This window comes from Heteronotia binoei, chromosome 1, assembly GCF_032191835.1.
Source record: "Heteronotia binoei isolate CCM8104 ecotype False Entrance Well chromosome 1, APGP_CSIRO_Hbin_v1, whole genome shotgun sequence".
Lineage (NCBI taxonomy): Eukaryota > Metazoa > Chordata > Lepidosauria > Squamata > Gekkonidae > Heteronotia > Heteronotia binoei.
The window spans coordinates 266479646-266497921 of record NC_083223.1 but is presented as its reverse complement, the minus strand read 5'-3'; the positions used below and the strand labels follow the sequence as shown (position 1 = coordinate 266497921).

General features: G+C 51.4%; 1 protein-coding gene across 1 annotated transcript in view; it reads left to right on the top strand.

Moving 5' to 3' along the window:
- The window catches only part of DCST1 (DC-STAMP domain containing 1), a 51346-nt gene that overhangs the window by 9056 nt on the left and 24014 nt on the right, over nucleotides 1–18276 (top strand). The window contains exons 5-10 of the mRNA XM_060253138.1: nucleotides 12–151; nucleotides 1681–1858; nucleotides 7610–7753; nucleotides 10643–10764; nucleotides 11955–12112; nucleotides 16306–16405. Of these exons, the coding sequence (XP_060109121.1) occupies nucleotides 12–151; nucleotides 1681–1858; nucleotides 7610–7753; nucleotides 10643–10764; nucleotides 11955–12112; nucleotides 16306–16405 (842 nt within the window). The remainder of the gene's footprint in view (nucleotides 1–11; nucleotides 152–1680; nucleotides 1859–7609; nucleotides 7754–10642; nucleotides 10765–11954; nucleotides 12113–16305; nucleotides 16406–18276) is intronic.

Genomic DNA, 18276 nt, shown 5'->3' with positions numbered 1-18276 from the left:
ACTCCTGGCAGGTCCTGTGGCCAACATCCGGCACAATCTGGGCGAAGTGGTGCGGTCCATCAGCTGCACCGTGGAACTGCAGATCGAAAACGCCAAGCGCTCCTGGAAGGTGTCCATAAACCCCCTGCGCAAGGTCCTGACGGACATGGTGGTGAGCCTGGGGGAGGCGCAAGTCAAGCATAGAGCTCTATGTGGAGGGCAACGGATTCCAGCAGCAGTTGCCAAACTGAGGGGCTAGTCCCATTGAAAGTTCTCAGGTCCATTCAGCAGAGACAAGCTGGCTCAAGGGGGCAGCTCCCAGTACCAGCAACTACAGCCAGCGTACAAAACTGGAAACTGAAACAAGAGCTCCACCCATTAGGACCAAATTAAAGCACAAAGGTCCCATTTGTGTCGGATCCGGCCCTCCTAACAAATGAGTTTGACACCCCTGCTTTAAAGTGTTCCTAGACTCTTGCTCTTTTCTTCCACTGCACCCCACTGGGCCTCTGTTGTCATGTCCTTCCACATGCTGCTGAGCACCCCTTGCCTACTCTCACGTTAGGGTTGCCAATCCCCAGGTGGGGGCAGGGGATCCCCCAGTTTGGAAGCCCTCCACCAGCTTCAGGGTCATCAGGAAGCGGGGGGAGTGGAGGGAAATGTCTACTGGGAACTCTATTATTCCCTATGGAGACTTATTCCCATAGGAAATAACGGAGAATTGATCTGTGGGTATCTGGAGCTCTGGGAGGGCTGTTTTTTGAGGTAGAGGCACTGACTTTTCCGTATAGCATCCAGCAACTCTCCTCAAAATACCCTCTAAGTTTCAATTCTGTGAGCCTCCAAAGAAGGTGCCCCTATCCTTCATTATTTCCTATGGAAGGAAGGCATTTTAAAAAGGTGTGCAGTCCCTTTAAATGTGATGGCCAGAACTCCCTTCAGAGTTCAGTTATGATTGTCACACCCTTGTTCTTGGCTCCACCCCAAAGTCCCCAGATATTTCTTGAATTGGATTTGGCAACCTTATCTCACGTGGGGCTTTTTTGGTAGCAGGAACTCCTTTGCATATTAGGCTAGCCCCTCCCCCCCGATGTAGCCAATCCTCCAAGCGCTTACAGGGCTTTTCGTACAGAGCCTGCTGGAAGCTCCAGGAGGATTGGCTACATCAGGAGTTGTGTGGCCTAATAAGCAAAGGAGCTCCTGCTAGAATTTCACCCCTGCTGTTACTGTTCATTCAACACTAAGCAATATTAACAGGGCTTTTTTTGTAGCAGGAGCTCTTTTGCATATTAGGCCACACCCCCGTGATGTAGCCAATCCTGCAAGAGCTTACAGGGCTGTTCGTACAGGGCCTGCTGTAAGCTGCAGGAGGATTGGCTTCATCAGGGGTGTGTGGCCTAATAAGCAAAAGAGCTCCTGCTACACAAAAAAAGCCCTGGTGTGGCCTAATATGCAAATAAGTTTCTGCTGGGATTTTTCTACAAAAAAAGCCCTGTGTGAAACAAGGGTGATGTCAGGGGGTGTGGCCTAATATGAAAATGAGTTTCTGCTGGGATTTTTCTACAAGAAAAGCCCTGTGTGAAACAAGGGTGATGACAGGGGGTGTGGCCTAATATGAAAATGAGCTATTTGGGGGCTTTTTCTAAAAAAAAAAAAGAGAGAGAGAGCCCTGCTCTCATGCAAGCATTATTTCTGTGACAGAGAAGTGGAAAAGCCCTGAGGAGTGAAACCCGAGAAGTATCACGCTCCTTCTCGGCCCTGAATGAGCAGGTGGCCAGCGAGTCAGGCTACAACGTGCGTTCAGTGAGGGAGGGGAGTGCGAAACACCCACTTTCGACGCAGGAACTCTACGAGGAGAAAACCCGGATGCGCTGCTCATGTGAGTGGGTGAAAAGGGAGAAGACTGTCCTCTGGGGGAAAGTGGGGTACACCATCAGACATGAGGGCATGACATGAAAGGAAGTCAGTTATCTTGGTGTGACTGTCCTAAACCCCACACCTCTTTATTTTCCCTTACTTGAAGGGTGCTAAATTGGTTATGACAACAGGGGAGGGAAAGTGGATTTCTCTGCCTTCCCATTCCCTATGTAGTTGGCCATTTGTTCCAAAACTACTCTCTGAGGAGGCAACAGAGTCACTCTCTATGGTGTCTTTTCTCCCCTGTAATTTTACTTATAGTTTTCAGGTGACTTCCCATCTAGGCCCTGGCTTGAGGCTATGTAGCTTCAGCAGGGTTCATGGACCATATGTCTTTAGACCACATCTCAAACTGAGAGCCAGTTTAGTGTAGTGGTTAAGTGCGCGGACTCCCGTCTGGGAGAACCGGGTTTGATTCCCCACTCCTCCACTTGCACCTGCTGGAATGGCTTTCACACAGAAGGGTGCTTTCACACAGACAGATAGAAAGCTAGAGAGAGAGATGCCCTGTCCTGGATAGCTCATGCTAGCCTGATTTGGGAAGCTAAGCAGCGGCAGTATTTGGATGGGAGACCACCAAGAAATACCAGAGTTGTTAGGCAAAGGCAGGTAATGGCAAACTACCACTGACATATTTTGCCTCGAAAACATTGTGGGGTCACCACCATAAGCCATCTGTGACTTGATGACAAAAAAAACAATCTGTCGATATTTGTGAATTTGGTGGTGGGGGGAGGTATTTGTGAATTTCCTGCAATGTACCGGGGGTTGGACTAGATGGCCCTGGAGGTCTTTTCCAATTCTATGATTCTTTTTGTCTATTGGGAAAAGGGTTACATTAAGATTAAGGAGAATTTAGATGAAACCCTTCTCTGTTAAAAGCTTTCCAACTTGTTGAGATCTCTCTCTGCCTGTCGCTCTCTCGGTCTGCTTCTCTCTCTCTCTCTCTCTCACTCCCAATAGAGTTTTGATCCAGGGTTTTATCTCGCATGCCTGCCATCCATGGCAACCAAACAACCTCGTCCTCGGTTGCCCTCAAGAAGCATTTGGATCAGTGCATTCGGGGATGGCGATTTTCACTCCTCCGCCCCTGAGCCATTAGGCTTCTTCAACATGTCCTGTCTGGGTTGCTCTTAGAGAAGGGGGTCCCATTTTTTGGTGCAAAAGTCTCCATGTGCCACTGGACCAGGATCTTTGCTCGCTCGGTCACACAGGCCTGAATTTTCTCTCCAGGGAATCCCACTCTGCCCCCCCCCCCAGTGTTACACAAGCCCTGCTGCTCCAAGGGGCCAGAAGTTAGAATCATAGACTCATAAAGTCAGATGGGACCTTAGAGGCCATCTAGTCTAACCCCCTGCTCAATGCAAGATCAGCCTAGATCAGGGGTGTTGAACTCATTTGTTATGAGGGCTGGATTTGACATAAATGAGACCTAGTTGGGCCAGGCCAAGTGTGTACCTATTTAAGAAGAAGAAGATATTGGATTTATATCCCGCCCTCCACTCCGAAGAGTCTCAGAGCGGCTCACAATCTCCTTTACCTTCCTCCCCCACAACAGACACCCTGTGAGGTAGATGAAGATATTGGATTTATATCCCGCCCTCCACTCCGAAGAGTCTCAGAGTGGTTCACAACCTCCTTTCCTTTCCTCCCCCACAACAGACACCCTGTGAGGTGGGTGGGGCTGGAGAGGGCTCTCACAGCAGCTGCCTTTTCAAGGACAACCTCTGTCAGGGCTATGGCTCACCCAAGGCCATGCTAGCAGGTGTAAGTGGAGGAGTGGGGAATCAAACCCGGTTCTCCCAGATAAGAGTCCGCACACTTAACCACTACACCAAACTGGCTCTCCAACACCAAACTGGCTCTCTCTTTAAGATTAGGTAGCAGAGATATAAATTTATAAGGACACAGATAAACACAATTAAATATATTTAAAAAAAATTTCAAAAACATACTTAAAAGGTTAGCACTCGTTGGTCTTAAAAGTGTTTCCTTTGTATTTCTCTCATGAGATCGAGCGAACTGGGCAAAGGAAGCTCTGGCACTTTCCTTCCTTCCCCAGGGGACCAGGAGGGGGAGGAGCCTCAGCCAATAGAAGGAAGAGAGCCTGGCAAAACAAGCTCTGCCTTCCCCCTTCCTCCCCAAGGGAGGAGCTTCAGCCAACGGGAAAATAGAGGTTTTGCTCTGTAGCTCCTGTGTGATTGAGCAAGCTTTGCAAAGCAAGCTGAGATGCAGAAGGAAGCAAGAGAGAGGGAGAAGGAAGCAGATGACAGCCAGTTGCTCAAGGGCCTGATAGGAGCCCTCCGGGGGCCTGATTCAGCCCCCGAACTGCATGTTTGACGCCCCTGGCCTGGAGCATCACTTGACAAGGTTCATCCGTTGAAGACTGCCATTGTGGGGGAGCTCACCACCTCCCTCGGCAGCCCATTCCACTGCTGAACTGCTCTTACTGTTAAAACATTTTTTCCTAATATGCAAATGGTATCTTTCTGCCCATAATTTAAACCCCTTATTGCGACTCCTATAGTCCTCTGCTGCCAATAGGAATGGCTCCCTGACCTCTTTGAAGTGACAGCCCTTCAAATACTTAAAGTACATAAGAGACGCCATGTTGGATCAGGCCAATGGCCCCATCCAGCCCAACACTCTGTGTCACACAGTGGCCATAAGAACATCAGAGAAGCCATGTTGGATCAGGCCAATGGCCCATCCAGTCCAACACTCTGTGTCACACAGTGGCCATAAGAACATCAGAGAAGCCATGTTGGATCAGGCCAATGGCCCATCCAGTCCAACACTCTGTGTCACACAGTGGCCATAAGAACATCAGAGAAGCCATGTTGGATCAGGCCAATGGCCCATCCAGTCCAACACTCTGTGTCACACAGTGGCCATAAGAACATAAGAGAAGCCATGTTGGATCAGGCCAATGGCCCATCCGGTCCAACACTCTGTGTCACACAGTGGCCATAAGAACATAAGAGAAGCCATGTTGGATCAGGCCAATGGCCCCATCCAGTCCAACACTCTGTGTCACACAGTGGCCATAAGAACATCAGAGAAGCCATGTTGGATCAGGCCAATGGCCCCATCCAGTCCAACACTCTGTGTCACACAGTGGCCATAAGAACATCAGAGACGCCATGTTGGATCAGGCCAATGGCCCCATCCAGTCCAACACTCTGTGTCACACAGTGGCCATAAGAACATCAGAGAAGCCATGTTGGATCAGGCCAATGGCCCATCCAGTCCAACACTCTGTGTAACACAGTGGCCGTAAGAACATAAGAGAAGCCATGTTGGGTCAGGCCAATGGCCCATCCAGTCCAACACTCTGTCTCACACGGTGGCCATAAGAACATAAGAGAAGCCATGTTGGGTCAGGCCAATGGCCCATCCAGTCCAACACTCTGTGTCACACAGTGGCCATAAGAACATAAGAGAAGCCATGTTGGGTCAGGCCAATGGCCCATCCAGTCCAACACTCTGTCTCACACGGTGGCCATAAGAACATAAGAGAAGCCATGTTGGGTCAGGCCAATGGCCCATCCAGTCCAACACTCTGTGTCACACAGTGGCCGTAAGAACATAAGAGAAGCCATGTTGGGTCAGGCCAATGGCCCATCCAGTCCAACACTCTATGTCACACAGTGGCCGTAAGAACATAAGAGAAGCCATGTTGGATCAGGCCAGTGGCCCATCCAGTCCAACACTCTGTGTCACACAGTGGCCGTAAGAACATAAGAGAAGCCATGTTGGATCAGGCTAATGGCCCATCCAGTCTGTGTCACACAGTGGCCAAAACCCAGGTGCCATCAAGAGGTCCATCAGTGGGGCCAGGACACTAGAAGCCCTCCCATTGTTCTCCCCCGCCAGCACCAAGAATACAGAGCATCACTGCCCCAGACAGAAGGTTCCATCTATACCTTGCAGCTGATAGCCACTCATGGACCTCTGCTCCATATGTTGATCCAATCCCCTCTTTTGAGAGCTGCTCTTGAGAGAACTGCTCTGAGAGAACTGGGACTGGCCCAAGGTCACCCCAGCTGGCTGCACGTGAAGGAGGAGTGGGGAATCCTCCCCACTGTGCTTGTAGCTGCCACTACCTCCTGTGGCAGTGAATTCCACCTGTTCATGACTCTGGGTGAAGACTTGTGGTGCATGATGGCACCTGGGGTTTGGCACATGGGTTTTAGCCACTGCATGACACAGAGTGTTGGACTGGATGGGCCTGATCCAACATGGCTCCTCTCATGTCCTTAAGAAAGATGAATCGCACAAAGAATGAATCCCCTCTGCTTCAATGTTGAGGCTCTTCAGGGGCTGCTGTGCAAACTCATTTATTAGTTTGCCAACCCCTGTTTTCCTTTCACACGTTCTACAGGTTAATCAGGGCCTTTTTGGGTAGAATTCAGGAACTTTGCATATTAGGCCATGCCCCCTGATGTCACCGTTGTTTCACATACTGCTTTTTGCAGAAAAAGCCCAGTAGGAGCTCATTTTCATATAGAATCATAGAGTTGGAAGTGACCTCTAGGGTCATCTAGTCCAACCCCGTACACAATGCAGGAAACTTACAAATACCTTCCCCTAAATTCACAGGATTGTTATCGATGTCAGATGGCCATCTAGCCTCTGTTCAAAAACCTCCAAGGAAGGAGAGCCCACCACCTCCCGAGGGAGTCTGTTCCACTGAGGAATTGCTCGAACGGTCAGGAAGTTCTTCCTAATGTTGAGACGGAAACTCTTTTAATTTAATTTCAACCCGTTGGTTCTGGTCCTACCTTTCGGGGCCACAGAAAACAATTCCACACCCTCCTCTATAGGACAGCCCTTCAAGTACTTGAAGATGGTGATCCTATCACCTTTCAGCCACCTCCTCTCCAGGCTAAACACCCCCAGCTCCTTCAACCTTTCCTCATAGGACTTGGTCTCCAGACCCCTCACCATCTTCGTCGCCCTCCTCTGGACCCCTCCCAGCTTGTCTATATCCTTCTTAAAATGTGGTGCTCCTGACACCAAGTCAACTGGAACTGCATTCCTGTGCATTCCTGCTCAACCCCCCCTCCCCCGCAGGTAAAGATGTACCCATGTCGCACTGCCTGGGGCATTGGCCTGATCCAAGGCAGCTCTTCCGATGTTCTTCATTAAGAACCATGCCAATTCCACAGGCTCTGGGCAGGCCTCCTTTCGGACAAGCCAACAGGCTCGCCCCTTTCCCAGGAGCCAGACTCACAACCAGGTGTCGTTTTGAAGAAAAATAGGTGGCGGAGCTCATTAGCATAACTCATTAGCATATGTCCCCCCCTCAGCCAAAAACAACCTGACGGAAGAAAGGAGAGCCCCGGGCAAGCGAGGCCTGCTTGGACTTGCTAGAGATCCAGCCAGCCCAAGCAGGCCTCGCTCAACTGGGGCTCTCCTGGGCTACCACACCCCCAGTCAAAAGGCCAGTAAACCACCCGCCACCCAAAATCATATAAGAAGTGGAGAAAGGGTGGTGTGGGCTTCTCCAGAGGTTAATGAGGGCTGCTGGGGGCGTGGCAAAGGCCCTGGGATTGTTATGCAGCTGCGCCTACTATTCAATGGACAAGGTAGGTGGGGAGGAAGAGGGGGAACCCTCAGAAAGGTTCAGGAGCTGTGCTCCGGTGAGCTCCTGCTGAATCTGAGGCCTGCTGGCAGCTCCATTAAAGCCGGGACTCCTCTCTCCCCCCAGACGTCATCGACCAGTCCATCAAGCGCTGCCAGGCCTGGTTCGAAGCCAAGTACAAGTCCTGCCTGAGCACAATTGCCGTGCCTGTCATCAGCCACCTGCTCTGCATCCCCATGAAGTTCAGCTTCCTCTGCCACCTTGCCAAGGGTGAGTCGCTGCCAAGAAGCCCTCGTTCTTCCAGCCCGGAGCTCATTTCATGAAGCTGGCATCCTTTGTCACTTAGCAAAGAGTCGGGGGGGGGGGGGAGAATAGCTTTGTAGGTCACTGAGGCAGAGGACGTCTCTGCTCTTACGTGGAGTTTAATGGCATGCGGAATGCTGGGATATGCGCAGCTCCAAAATGGGGCTAATAATAGGGTTGTCAGGTCCATCTCAGGAAATATCTGGGGGGCTTGGTGTGGAGCCAGGAGACTTTGAGGGTGGAGCCAGGAGAATTTGAGGGAGGAGCCAGGAGACTTTGGGGCAGAGCCAGGAGACTTTGGGGGTGGAGCCAGGAGACATTGGGGGTGGAGGTAGGAGACTTCAGGATGGAGCCAGGAGACTTTGGGGCAGAGCCAGGAGACTTTGGGGGTGGAGCCAGGAGACTTTAGGGGTGGAGCCAGGAGACATTGGGGGTGGAGCTAGGAGACTTCAGGGTGGAGCCAGGAGACTTTGGGGCAGAGCCAGGAGACTTTGGGGGTGGAGCCAGGAGACATCAGGGTGGAGCCAGGAGACTTTGGGGTGGAGCCAGGAAACTCTGAGGATGGAGCCAGGAGACTTTGGGGGTGGAGCCAGGAGTCTTTAGGGGTGGAGCCAGGAGACTTTGGGGGGGTGGAGCCAGGAGACATCAGGGTGGAGCCAGGAGACTTTGGGGTGGAGCCAGGAAACTCTGAGGATGGAGCCAGGAGACTTTGGGGGTGGAGCCAGGAGCCTTTAGGGGTGGAGCCAGGAGACTTTGGGGGTGGAGCCAGGAGACTTTGAGGGTGGAGCCAGGAGACTTTGGGGTGGAGCCAGGAGACTTTGAGGGTGCAGCCAGGAGACTTTAGGGTGGAGCCAGGAGTCTTTGAGGGTGGAGCCAGAAAACTCTGAGGATGGAGCCAGGAGACTTTGGGGGTGGAGCCAGGAGACATCAGGGTGGAGCCAGGAGACTTTGGGGTGGAGCCAGGAAACTCTGAGGATGGAGCCAGGAGACTTTGGGGGTGGAGCCAGGAGCCTTTAGGGGTGGAGCCAGGAGACTTTGGGGGTGGAGCCAGGAGACTTTGAGGGTGGAGCCAGGAGACTTTGGGGTGGAGCCAGGAGACTTTGAGGGTGGAGCCAGGAGACTTTGGGGTGGAGCCAGGAGACTTTGAGGATGGAGCCAGGAGACTTTAGGGGTGGAGCCAAGAGACTTTAGGGGTGGAGCCAGGAGACTTTGAGGGTGGAGCCAGGAGACTTTGGGGTGGAGCCAGGAGACTTTGGGGTGGAGCCAGGAGACTTTGAGGGTGGAGCCAGGAGACTTTGGAGTGGAGCCAGGAGACTTTGGAGTGGAGCCAGGAGACTTTGGGGGTGGAGCCAGGAGACTTTGGGGTGGAGCCAGGAGACTTTGGGGTGGAGCCAGGAGACTTTGAGGGTGGAGCCAGGAGACTTTGGGGTGGAGCCAGGAGACTTTGGGGTGCAGCCAGGAGACTTTAGGGGTGGAGCCAGGAGACTTTGAGGGTGGAGCCAGGAGACTTTGGGGTGCAGCCAGGAGACTTTAGGGTGGAGCCAGGAGTCTTTGAGGGTGGAGCCAGGAGACTTTGGGGTGGAGCCAGGAGACTTTGGGGTGGAGCCAGGAGACTTTGAGGGTGGAGCCAGGAGACTTTGGGGGTGGAGCCAGGAGGCTCTGAGGATGGAGCTAGGAGACTTTGGGGGTGGAGCCAGGAGACTTTGGGGTGGAGCCAGGAGACTTTGGGGGTGGAGCCAGGAGACTTTAGGGGTGGAGTCAGAAGCAAGGTTGTGACAAACATGACTGAACTCCGAAGGGAGTTCTGGCCATCACTTTACTCCCATCATACTTTTAAAATGACTTTCTCCCATGTGGCCACAGTGGCATGATGAAGATTTCCATCTCTGCTTTCTGTGTTTTAGTTATTTCCCCAATTTTGTTGTGGTGGAAAATATTAGAAAATTTGTCAAATCTTAGAGTTCAGAAAAATTCTCGCAGGGGGTTTGAACCATGGAGCCCAGAAACAAGTATTTTGTGGGGGTGGGGGAGAAAAAAAAGCACCATAAAATTTAGAGGTTCTGGAACTCCTACCCCAAAAGGAGGCATTATATCCCACTGAGGTCCCTCCCCATATGACGTTTTCCTCAGTCTTCGCCCCCAAAATTTCCAGCGCTTTTCCAACCTGGATTTGACAACACCCAGACCATGCCACAGTCCTAAGGTAAATTGGGCTCCTGTAGTTTTTCTAAGTGCCAGTCCCTGCAGTTGATATGTGTGGTTGTGGGGAGAGTGAATTAGGTCCAGAAAACTTGGCCGATAGCAAAATTTAAGCTCCTAATTATTTGGCCCAAATAATTCTGGGGCTTTGGATTGAACCTGAGACCATCTGCATGCCAAACAGAGACACTTCCACTGGGCTACAACCACTCTTTCATGTTGTACCCTACCTGCAATTTCATAGAACCATAGAATCATAGAGTTGGAAAGGACCTCCAGGGCCATCTAGTCCAACACCACACACACACCCCACAATGCAGGAAACTCACAAACACCTCCCCCTAAATTCACAGCATCTGCACTGCTGTCAGATGGCCACCTGGCCTCTGTTTAAAAACCTCCAAGGAAGGAGAGCCCACTACCTCCCGAAGAAACCTGTTCCACTGAGGAACCGCTCTAACGGTCAGGAAGTTCTTCCTAGCGTTTAGCCGGAAACTCTTTTGATTTAATTTCAAGCTGTTGGCTCTGGTCCTACCATCTGAGCCCACACAAAACAATTTGAAAGCGTAGAGTTCAGACACCAGTTTTGACAACCTCCATGGCAACAAGGCCTTCTGACCCCTCCCACTCTCCTTCCCTCCTCTTCCTCTTTGCCAGTTATGAATGCCTGGTGCCGTGACAAGATTCCCGTGGATGGGAACTTTGGCCAGACCTACGACCGTGTCAATGGCTCCGTTGACAACTTAAACCAAGACTTCTCTGCTGACTTGGTGGTCAAGGTGCGTGGGCTCCTTTGCCATCCCAGGGGCCAAACCAGTTTGGTGTAGTGGTTCACTCTTATCTGGGAGAACTGGGTTTGATTCCCCACTCCTTTACTTGCAGCTGCTGGAATGGCCTTGGGAAAGACATAGCTCTTGCAGGAGTTGTCCTTGAAAGGGCAGCTGCTGTGAGAGCCCTCTCAGCTCCACCCACCTCACAGGGTGTTTGTTGTGGGGGGAGACGATAGAGGAGATTGTAAATCACTCTGAATGTCTGATTCAGAGAGGGCAGGGTATAAATCTACAGTCTTCTTCTTCTTCAAATAGGGTTGCCAAGTCCAATTAAAGAAAAATCTGGGGACTTTGGGGGCGGAGCCAGGAGACTTTGGGGGTGGAGCCAGGAACAAGGGTGTGAAAAGCATAACTGAACTCCAAGGGAGTTCTGGCCATCACATTTAAAGGGACAGCACACCTTTTTAAATGCCTTTCTTCCATAGTAAATAATTAAGGATAGGGGCACCATCTTTTGGGGCTCATAGAATTCGACCCTCTGGTCCATTCGTTTTGAAACTTGGGCGGGTAGTTTGGGGAGAGGCACTAGATGCTATACTAAAAATTTGGTACCTCTACCTCAAAAAATAGCCCTTCCAGAGCCCCCAATACCTGCGGATCAATTCCCCATTATTCCCTATGGGAATTGTTCTCCATAGGGAATAATAGAGTGTCCAGTAGACATTTCCCCCCCCCCCCCAACGCTTTCTAAAGCAGGGGTGGGGCTCCAAACCGGGGAATCCCCTGCCCCCTCCCTCTCTCACACACACAAATACTTACTGGGTCTTCTTCCTGCAGAACTTTACTTGCTCTGAAAACGAAAGCAAAAGAAAGGGAGGGGCCGTTCTCCATCGAAACTGTTACTGACCCTTTCCCATGAAGCCCTTCCTGTTTCCTGCGCAGCCTTAAGGGCACACATTTTACAAACGGATCAGTTTGCAGGTTTCTAAACCTGCAGGAGCTCTACAACTACATGATGCCTGTGGGGGCGGGGCTTCCCCTGCTGGCCAGCTGGCTGGGGGCGGAGAGAAGCCTGTAAAAATGGGGGATCCCCCGCTGGGACCTGGGGATTGGGAAGCCTATCTTCAAACCACGTGACCCGGGTACCGGAGCTGAGGAATAGAACTCCTTCTTTAGTCTCTGTCTCCTCCCTCCCCCAGGAAGAACAGCAAGCAATGCTTGTGGGCGCCAACATCTCCCACGAACATTTGGTAGACGAGGTCAATGAGCAGGTGGCCCTGCACGGCAGCCGTATCAGCACCTCCATGTCTGTGCTCCGCGTCTTGCTGTCCTGCACCTTCATCATCGTTTTCGCCTCGTGAGCACAAGCAGGGCCTTAACGGGGAGGGCTCCTGGCTGAGTGGCACAGCATTGTGCTCGGCTTGCTGAATGTTAGGGCTGCCAGCCAGGCCTGTAGCTACAAGAGGGCCCTCCATCCATAGATTTGTCCAGGTTGATTGTACCCTTGTCTGCTCTGGTAAGGGACTGGGGGGGAGGGGAACCCTTTTGTAAGTAAAATAGGGTTGCCAAGTCCAACTCAAGAAATACCTGGGGACTCTGGGGGTGGAGCCATAAGACTTTGGGGTGGAGACAGGAGACATTTGGGGTGGAGACAAGAGCAAGGCTGTGACAAGCATAATTGAACTCCAAGAGAGTGCTGGCCATCACATTTAAAGGGACCACACACCTTTTAAATGCCTTCCGTCCATGGGAAAAAGTGAAGGCTTGGGACACCTTTTGGGGGGGCACGTAGAATTGGACCCCCTGGTCCAATCCTTTTGAAACTTGGAGGGTATTTTGCAGAGAGGCCCTGGATGCTATGCTGCAAATTTGGTGCCTCTACCTCAAAAAACAACCCCCCAAGGGCCCCAGATACCTGTGGGTCAATTCTCCATTATACCCTATGGGGATTGGTCTCCACAGAAAATAATGGAGTGAGCAACAGACATTTTGCTCCCCCCCCCCACTTTCTGATGACCCTGAAGCAGGGGGAGAGCCTCCAAACCGGTGGGGGGTTCCCCTGCCGGAGATTGGCAGCCCTCAGGTAAAAGCTGTTTTCATTTCCCTGCCAGCTGACAGCTTGTAGCTGAAAATGTGAACTGACCATGTCATTGTCTCTGGCCAGGGAGGCCATTAGCATTTCTAAAGGGTTAGCCCTAACGTGGAAAGAATGTTGGCAGCTCAGTCAACAAAACAAGAGCAGCTTCTCCATTCCTTCGCAGAGCCTGATTTGCTAAGCGGGTTTCCTCAGAAGTCAACTCCATTGTGCTAAACTGCCCCCTGCCAGTCCCCCTCCCCAAATCACGGTGGCAGTGCTACTGGCCAGATCCAGGTTGAGGAAATTCCTGTAGATTTAGGGGGTGGAGAGGAGAGAGGCTTCAGTGGGGTAGAAGGCCATAGAGTCCACCTGCCAAAGTGACCATTTTCTCCAGGGGACCTGATCTCTGTCACCTGGGGATTAGTTATAAAAATCTCAGATCTCCAGCCACCGCCTGGAGACAGGACTGAGGAACTGCTAGTAGACTTTAAGAGGTTCTTGCTTTCAGTTACAGATAGGGCAGCGAAGCCCCCGGGCCGGCGGGCGGAACCTCCCCCAATGTCACCAGTGCAATGATGTCACCCGTGAGTGATGTCATTGCGCCGGCGACGCTGCGCGCCGACCACTCTAGGCGTTTCCAGGAAAACTCTATGGTTTCCCCAGACGCTCTAGCATTTTGGGAGGGAAAACTCTATGATACCATAGAGGTTTTACCTCCCAAAATGCTACAGTCCCCCACCGGAGGCCGTAAGGGACTTGGCAACCCTAGTTGCAGAAGAGGTACAGGACTGGCCTGCTTAAAATCATGCACTTAAATAGCCTTGAGCTAATTTGCTGTCCAAAGAGTGGCTTGCCCGAAATTAAAAAGAAAGAAATAAACAAACAAATAATAAAAGAGAGTATAAGAGCATTTGGCCATCAAAAAGAACAGCTTGCTTCTAATAAAAAAATACTGCAGAGAGCTATTGGCCAGCAAACTCCAGAAGGCTTGTGCATCTGGTTAAAAGACATTTGGACTGGCTTAAGCTGCTAATATAAATATATGCACTTCAGCGTCGTTGAGTGGATGAGAGAACTTGAGGTAGAAGGTGGTACAGAAGAGCATAAACATTGGGGTGTTACAAGAGGCTGGCAACTCTGGAAGAAATATAGGAAGGATTACTCCTGAGGAAGTCCATTGACAAAATAAGCCTATATCAAGGTGCTCACTGAACCTTTCTTGTAATATTGGAATCAGTGCTGGCACTAGGGGTTCTGCCGCCTGAGGCAGAACCCTGCCCCGCTGCCCCCGCACTCCAACTGCGCACGCAAAGTGCGTGCACAGGGCATGATGACGTCACCCAAAGTGACGTCATCATGCCGGTGCCACCCCTGCCTTGTTCTCTCCACTGGCCCCCTCCTGCCCAGCCATCTCCCGGTTTGGAGGCAGCTGGGCAGGGGCTGCCTCGTCCTTCCTTCAGTCCGATCAGCCTGAAGGAAGGACGCAGCAGTGTCAGGGTCAACGCGAGTGGGACAGGGAGGGGGTGCCCGCCCGTCCCTGTGGCAAGGTGCCACCCCAGACCCCCGCCTACCTCGCCAACTCCCACGCGCCGACTCTGATTGGAATGTGAGAATGGACCTCTGTGATGATATTGTTATGTGAATGGATATTTCTAGTGAAGTAAAAAAAAGATAATTTATAAAAGTTTTTAAATGGGACGGTGGCTCAATGGTAGAGCATCTGCTTGGGAAGCAGAAGGTCCCAGGTTCAATCCCCGGCATCTCCAAAAAAGGGTCCAGGCAAAATAGGTGTGAAAAACCTCAGCTTGAGACCCTGGAGAGCCGCTGCCAGTCTGAGAAGACAATACTGACTTTGATGGACCAAAGGTCTGATTCAGTATAAGGCAGCTTCATATGTTCATATATATGTTCAAATGGTTTTATTAAACATTGTTAGCCAGTACATCACAGTATTTGTTTCTCTCAGCTCCAGACTGGGAAACACCTGGAGATCTGGGGGGAGGAGCCTGAGCAGGGTGGAGTTTAGGGAGGGGCAAAGCTTCAAAGGGGCATTCTGCCCCAGAGTCCACCTTCCAAAGCAGCCATTTCCTCCAGGGGAACTGATCTCTGTTGCCTGGAGGCCGATTGTAATAGTGAGAGATCTCAGCCACTGCCTGGAGGTTGGCAAAGATGGAAAACATAAGGGTGGACCATCAAAAAAATTCAGAAAATTTCACAAGTGACCAGTAGACATCTGTCTATTGAAACACAATCCTTGTGAATGCAAACAATAAATAGAATGGGTGGTCACAATTCAAATACAAGTAGTGAGAAATAGATATAACAATTCTAAATATATCCATCAATAGTAAATTAATCATCAATCCAACAAGAGACTCCTCTGTACTCTTTCATACAGTAGTGTCCTAAAGACCTCCAAAAGTTGACCACCAATTCGATCTAGTCCAGCATCCTGTTTCACACGGTGGCCAGCCAGTTCCTCTGGACAGCCAGCAACAGGGCAGAGAGGTTGAGGCCTTCCCCTCATAAGAACATCAGAAGAGCTCTGCTGGATCAGACCAGTGAGGGTCCATCTAGTCCAACATCCTGTCTCACACAGTGGCCTCAACCAGTTCCTCTGGAGGGCCAACAACAGGGCAGAAAGGCTGAGGCCTTCCTTTCATAAGAACATAAGAGCCGTGCTGGATCAGCACAATGGTCCATTTACTCCAGCATCTTGTCTCACACAGTGGCCAGCCAATTCCTCTGAAATTCCAACAACAGGGCAGAGAGGCTGAGGCCTTTCCCTCATAAGAACCTAGGAACAGCCCTGCTGTATCAGACCAGCGAGGGTCCATCTAGTCCAACATCCTGTCTCACACAGTGTCCTCAACTAGTTCCTCTGGAGGGCCAACAACAGGGCAGAAAGGCTGAGGCCTTCCCCTCAGAAAAACATCAGAAGAGCCCTGCTGGATCAGCCCAGTGAGGGTCCATCTAGTCCAGCATCCTGTCTCACACAGTGGCCTCAACCAGTTCCTCTGGAGGGCCAACAACAGGGCAGAGAGGCTGAGGCCTTCCCCTCATAAGAACGTCAGAAGAGCCCTGCTGGATCAGGCCAGTGAGGGTCCATCTAGTCCAGCATCCTGCCTCACACAGTGGCCTCAACCAGTTCCTCTGGAGGGCCAACAACAGGGCAGAGAGGCCGAGGCCTTTCATCAGAAGAGCCCTGCTGGTGCTGTTATTTGCAGAAGCCTTGCTCAATACCCTTGTGGACTTTGGCAAAAATCGCCTGCTGAATTTTTTTTTCAAACCGTGAGGGCTAGAAGCTTGCTTTCTTTTTTTTTTATGCAATCAGAATCCTCGGTTGCCAACATTGGCAAGGGATCAGTGGGGAAGGGCTTGGTGGAATCAGGAGGTGGGATTCAGACAGACAGGGCTGGGGTGACTAGTGTCCACCTGTCCTCATGTTCCTCCCCCTCCCCCGTCTCTTGAAGGGCACATTCCTACACAAATAGTTACAACCAAGATGTCCGCTTTGACAACATTTACATCACCCGCTACTTTCGGCAGATTGATGCCCGGCGTCGGAAGCAGGTAAGAGCAGTTAGCTACAACAGGGCAGCGTGGGCGCAGCCAGGGCAGAGAGGGTCCAATCACAGATGACCTTATTCTAGGACTGCCAAGTCCCCCGTCTAGGCAGGGGTTCTCCCACCCGGGATGTTCCCAACCTGCTGGCCCACCCTGGGCTGGCGGGAGGAACCTCCCCCCGACGTCGCTGGCATGATGACGTCACCCGCGAGTGACGTCATCGCCCCAGCGACATTGCATGCCAGCCACTCTAGGCGATGCCGGGAAAACTCTATGGTTTCCCCAGATGCTCTAGCAATTTGGGAGGGAAAACTATGGTACAATAGGTACCATAGCCAGAGGCTGGGGGACTGGGGGGGACTTGGCAATCCAATAGGGTTGCGAAGTCCAATTCAAGAAATATCTGGGGACTTTGGGGGTGGAGCCAGGAGACTGGGGGATGGTGCCAGGAGACATTGGGGTGGAGCCAAGAGCAAGGCTGTGACAAGCATAATTGAACTCCAAGGGAATTCTGGCCACCACATTTAAAGGGACGGCACACCTTTTAAATGTCTTCCTTCCATAGGAAATAATGAAGGATATGGGCACCTTCTTTTGAGGCTCATAGAATTGGACCCCCTGGTCCAATCATTTTGAAACTTGGAGGATATTTTGGGGAGAGGCACTAGATGCTGTACTGAAAATTTGGTGCCTCTACCTCAAAAAACAGCCCCCCAGAGCCCCAGATACCTGCGGATCAATTCTCCATTATTTTCTATGGGAATAAATCGCCATAGGAAATAACAGAGTTCCCAGCAGACATTCCCCTCTCCTCCCCCCACTTTCTGACGACCCTGAAGCGGGGGGAGGGCCTCCAAACCGGGGGATCCCCTGCCCCCACCTGGGGATTGGCAACCCTACAATCCAACCTTAGAAGAAGAAGAATTGCAGATTTAGATCCTACCCTTCAGTGGGAGACGATGTATTTTAGAGCAGGGGTGTGGAACTAATTTTGTTACAAGGGCCAAATCTGACATAAATGAGACCTTGTCAGGCCGGCCCATCTTGGGCTGGGCCATGTGTACCTATTTAAGATTAGGTAGCAGAGATATAAACTTTATAAAGGACACAGACAAACACAAAGATTTAAAAAAAATCCTTGAAACATGCTTAAAACATTAGCACTCATTGGTCTTAAAGGTGCCTTCTTTGTTTCTCTCCTGTACGATCCAGGGAATTGGGCAAAGGAAGCTCTGGCTCTTTCCTTCCTTCCCCAGGGAAGCAGGATGGGGAGAAGCCTCAGCCAATAGAAAGAAGAGAGGCTTGGCTCAGTAGCTCTGCTGTGCTCTTGAGAGAACCTGGCAAAGCAAACTCTGCCTTCCCCCCTTCTGTCCCTGAGGGAGGAGCCTCAGCCAATGGAGAAAAGAGGTTTTGCTCTGTAGCTCCTAAGCGATTGAGCAGGCTTTGCTGTGATGCAAAAGGAAGCAAGAGAGAGGGGGAGAAGGAAGCAGATGACAGCCAGTTGCTTGGGGCCCTGATAGAAGCCCTCTGGGGGCCTGATTCGGCCCCTGGGCCACATGTTTGGCACCCCTGTTTTAGAGAGAGGTGATCAGAACTCATAAAGCACAGCCAAAGCAAACTGACTAAAGGTTTGAAGTACCAGGAGACAGCTGGACTCCAAGTTGTAAGGGATCTGTCACTAGAGTTTGCCATCTCCAAGTTGGAAAATTCCTGAAGATTCGCGGGGGTGGAGCCTGGGGAGTGTGGGGTTTAGGGAGGCGAGGAGCCTCAGCAAGGTCCAATGCCATAGAGTTCCCTTTCCAAAGCAGCCATTTTCTCCAGGGGGGCCAATCTCTGCTGTCTGGAGATCAGTTATAATCCCAGGAGATCTCCAGCCA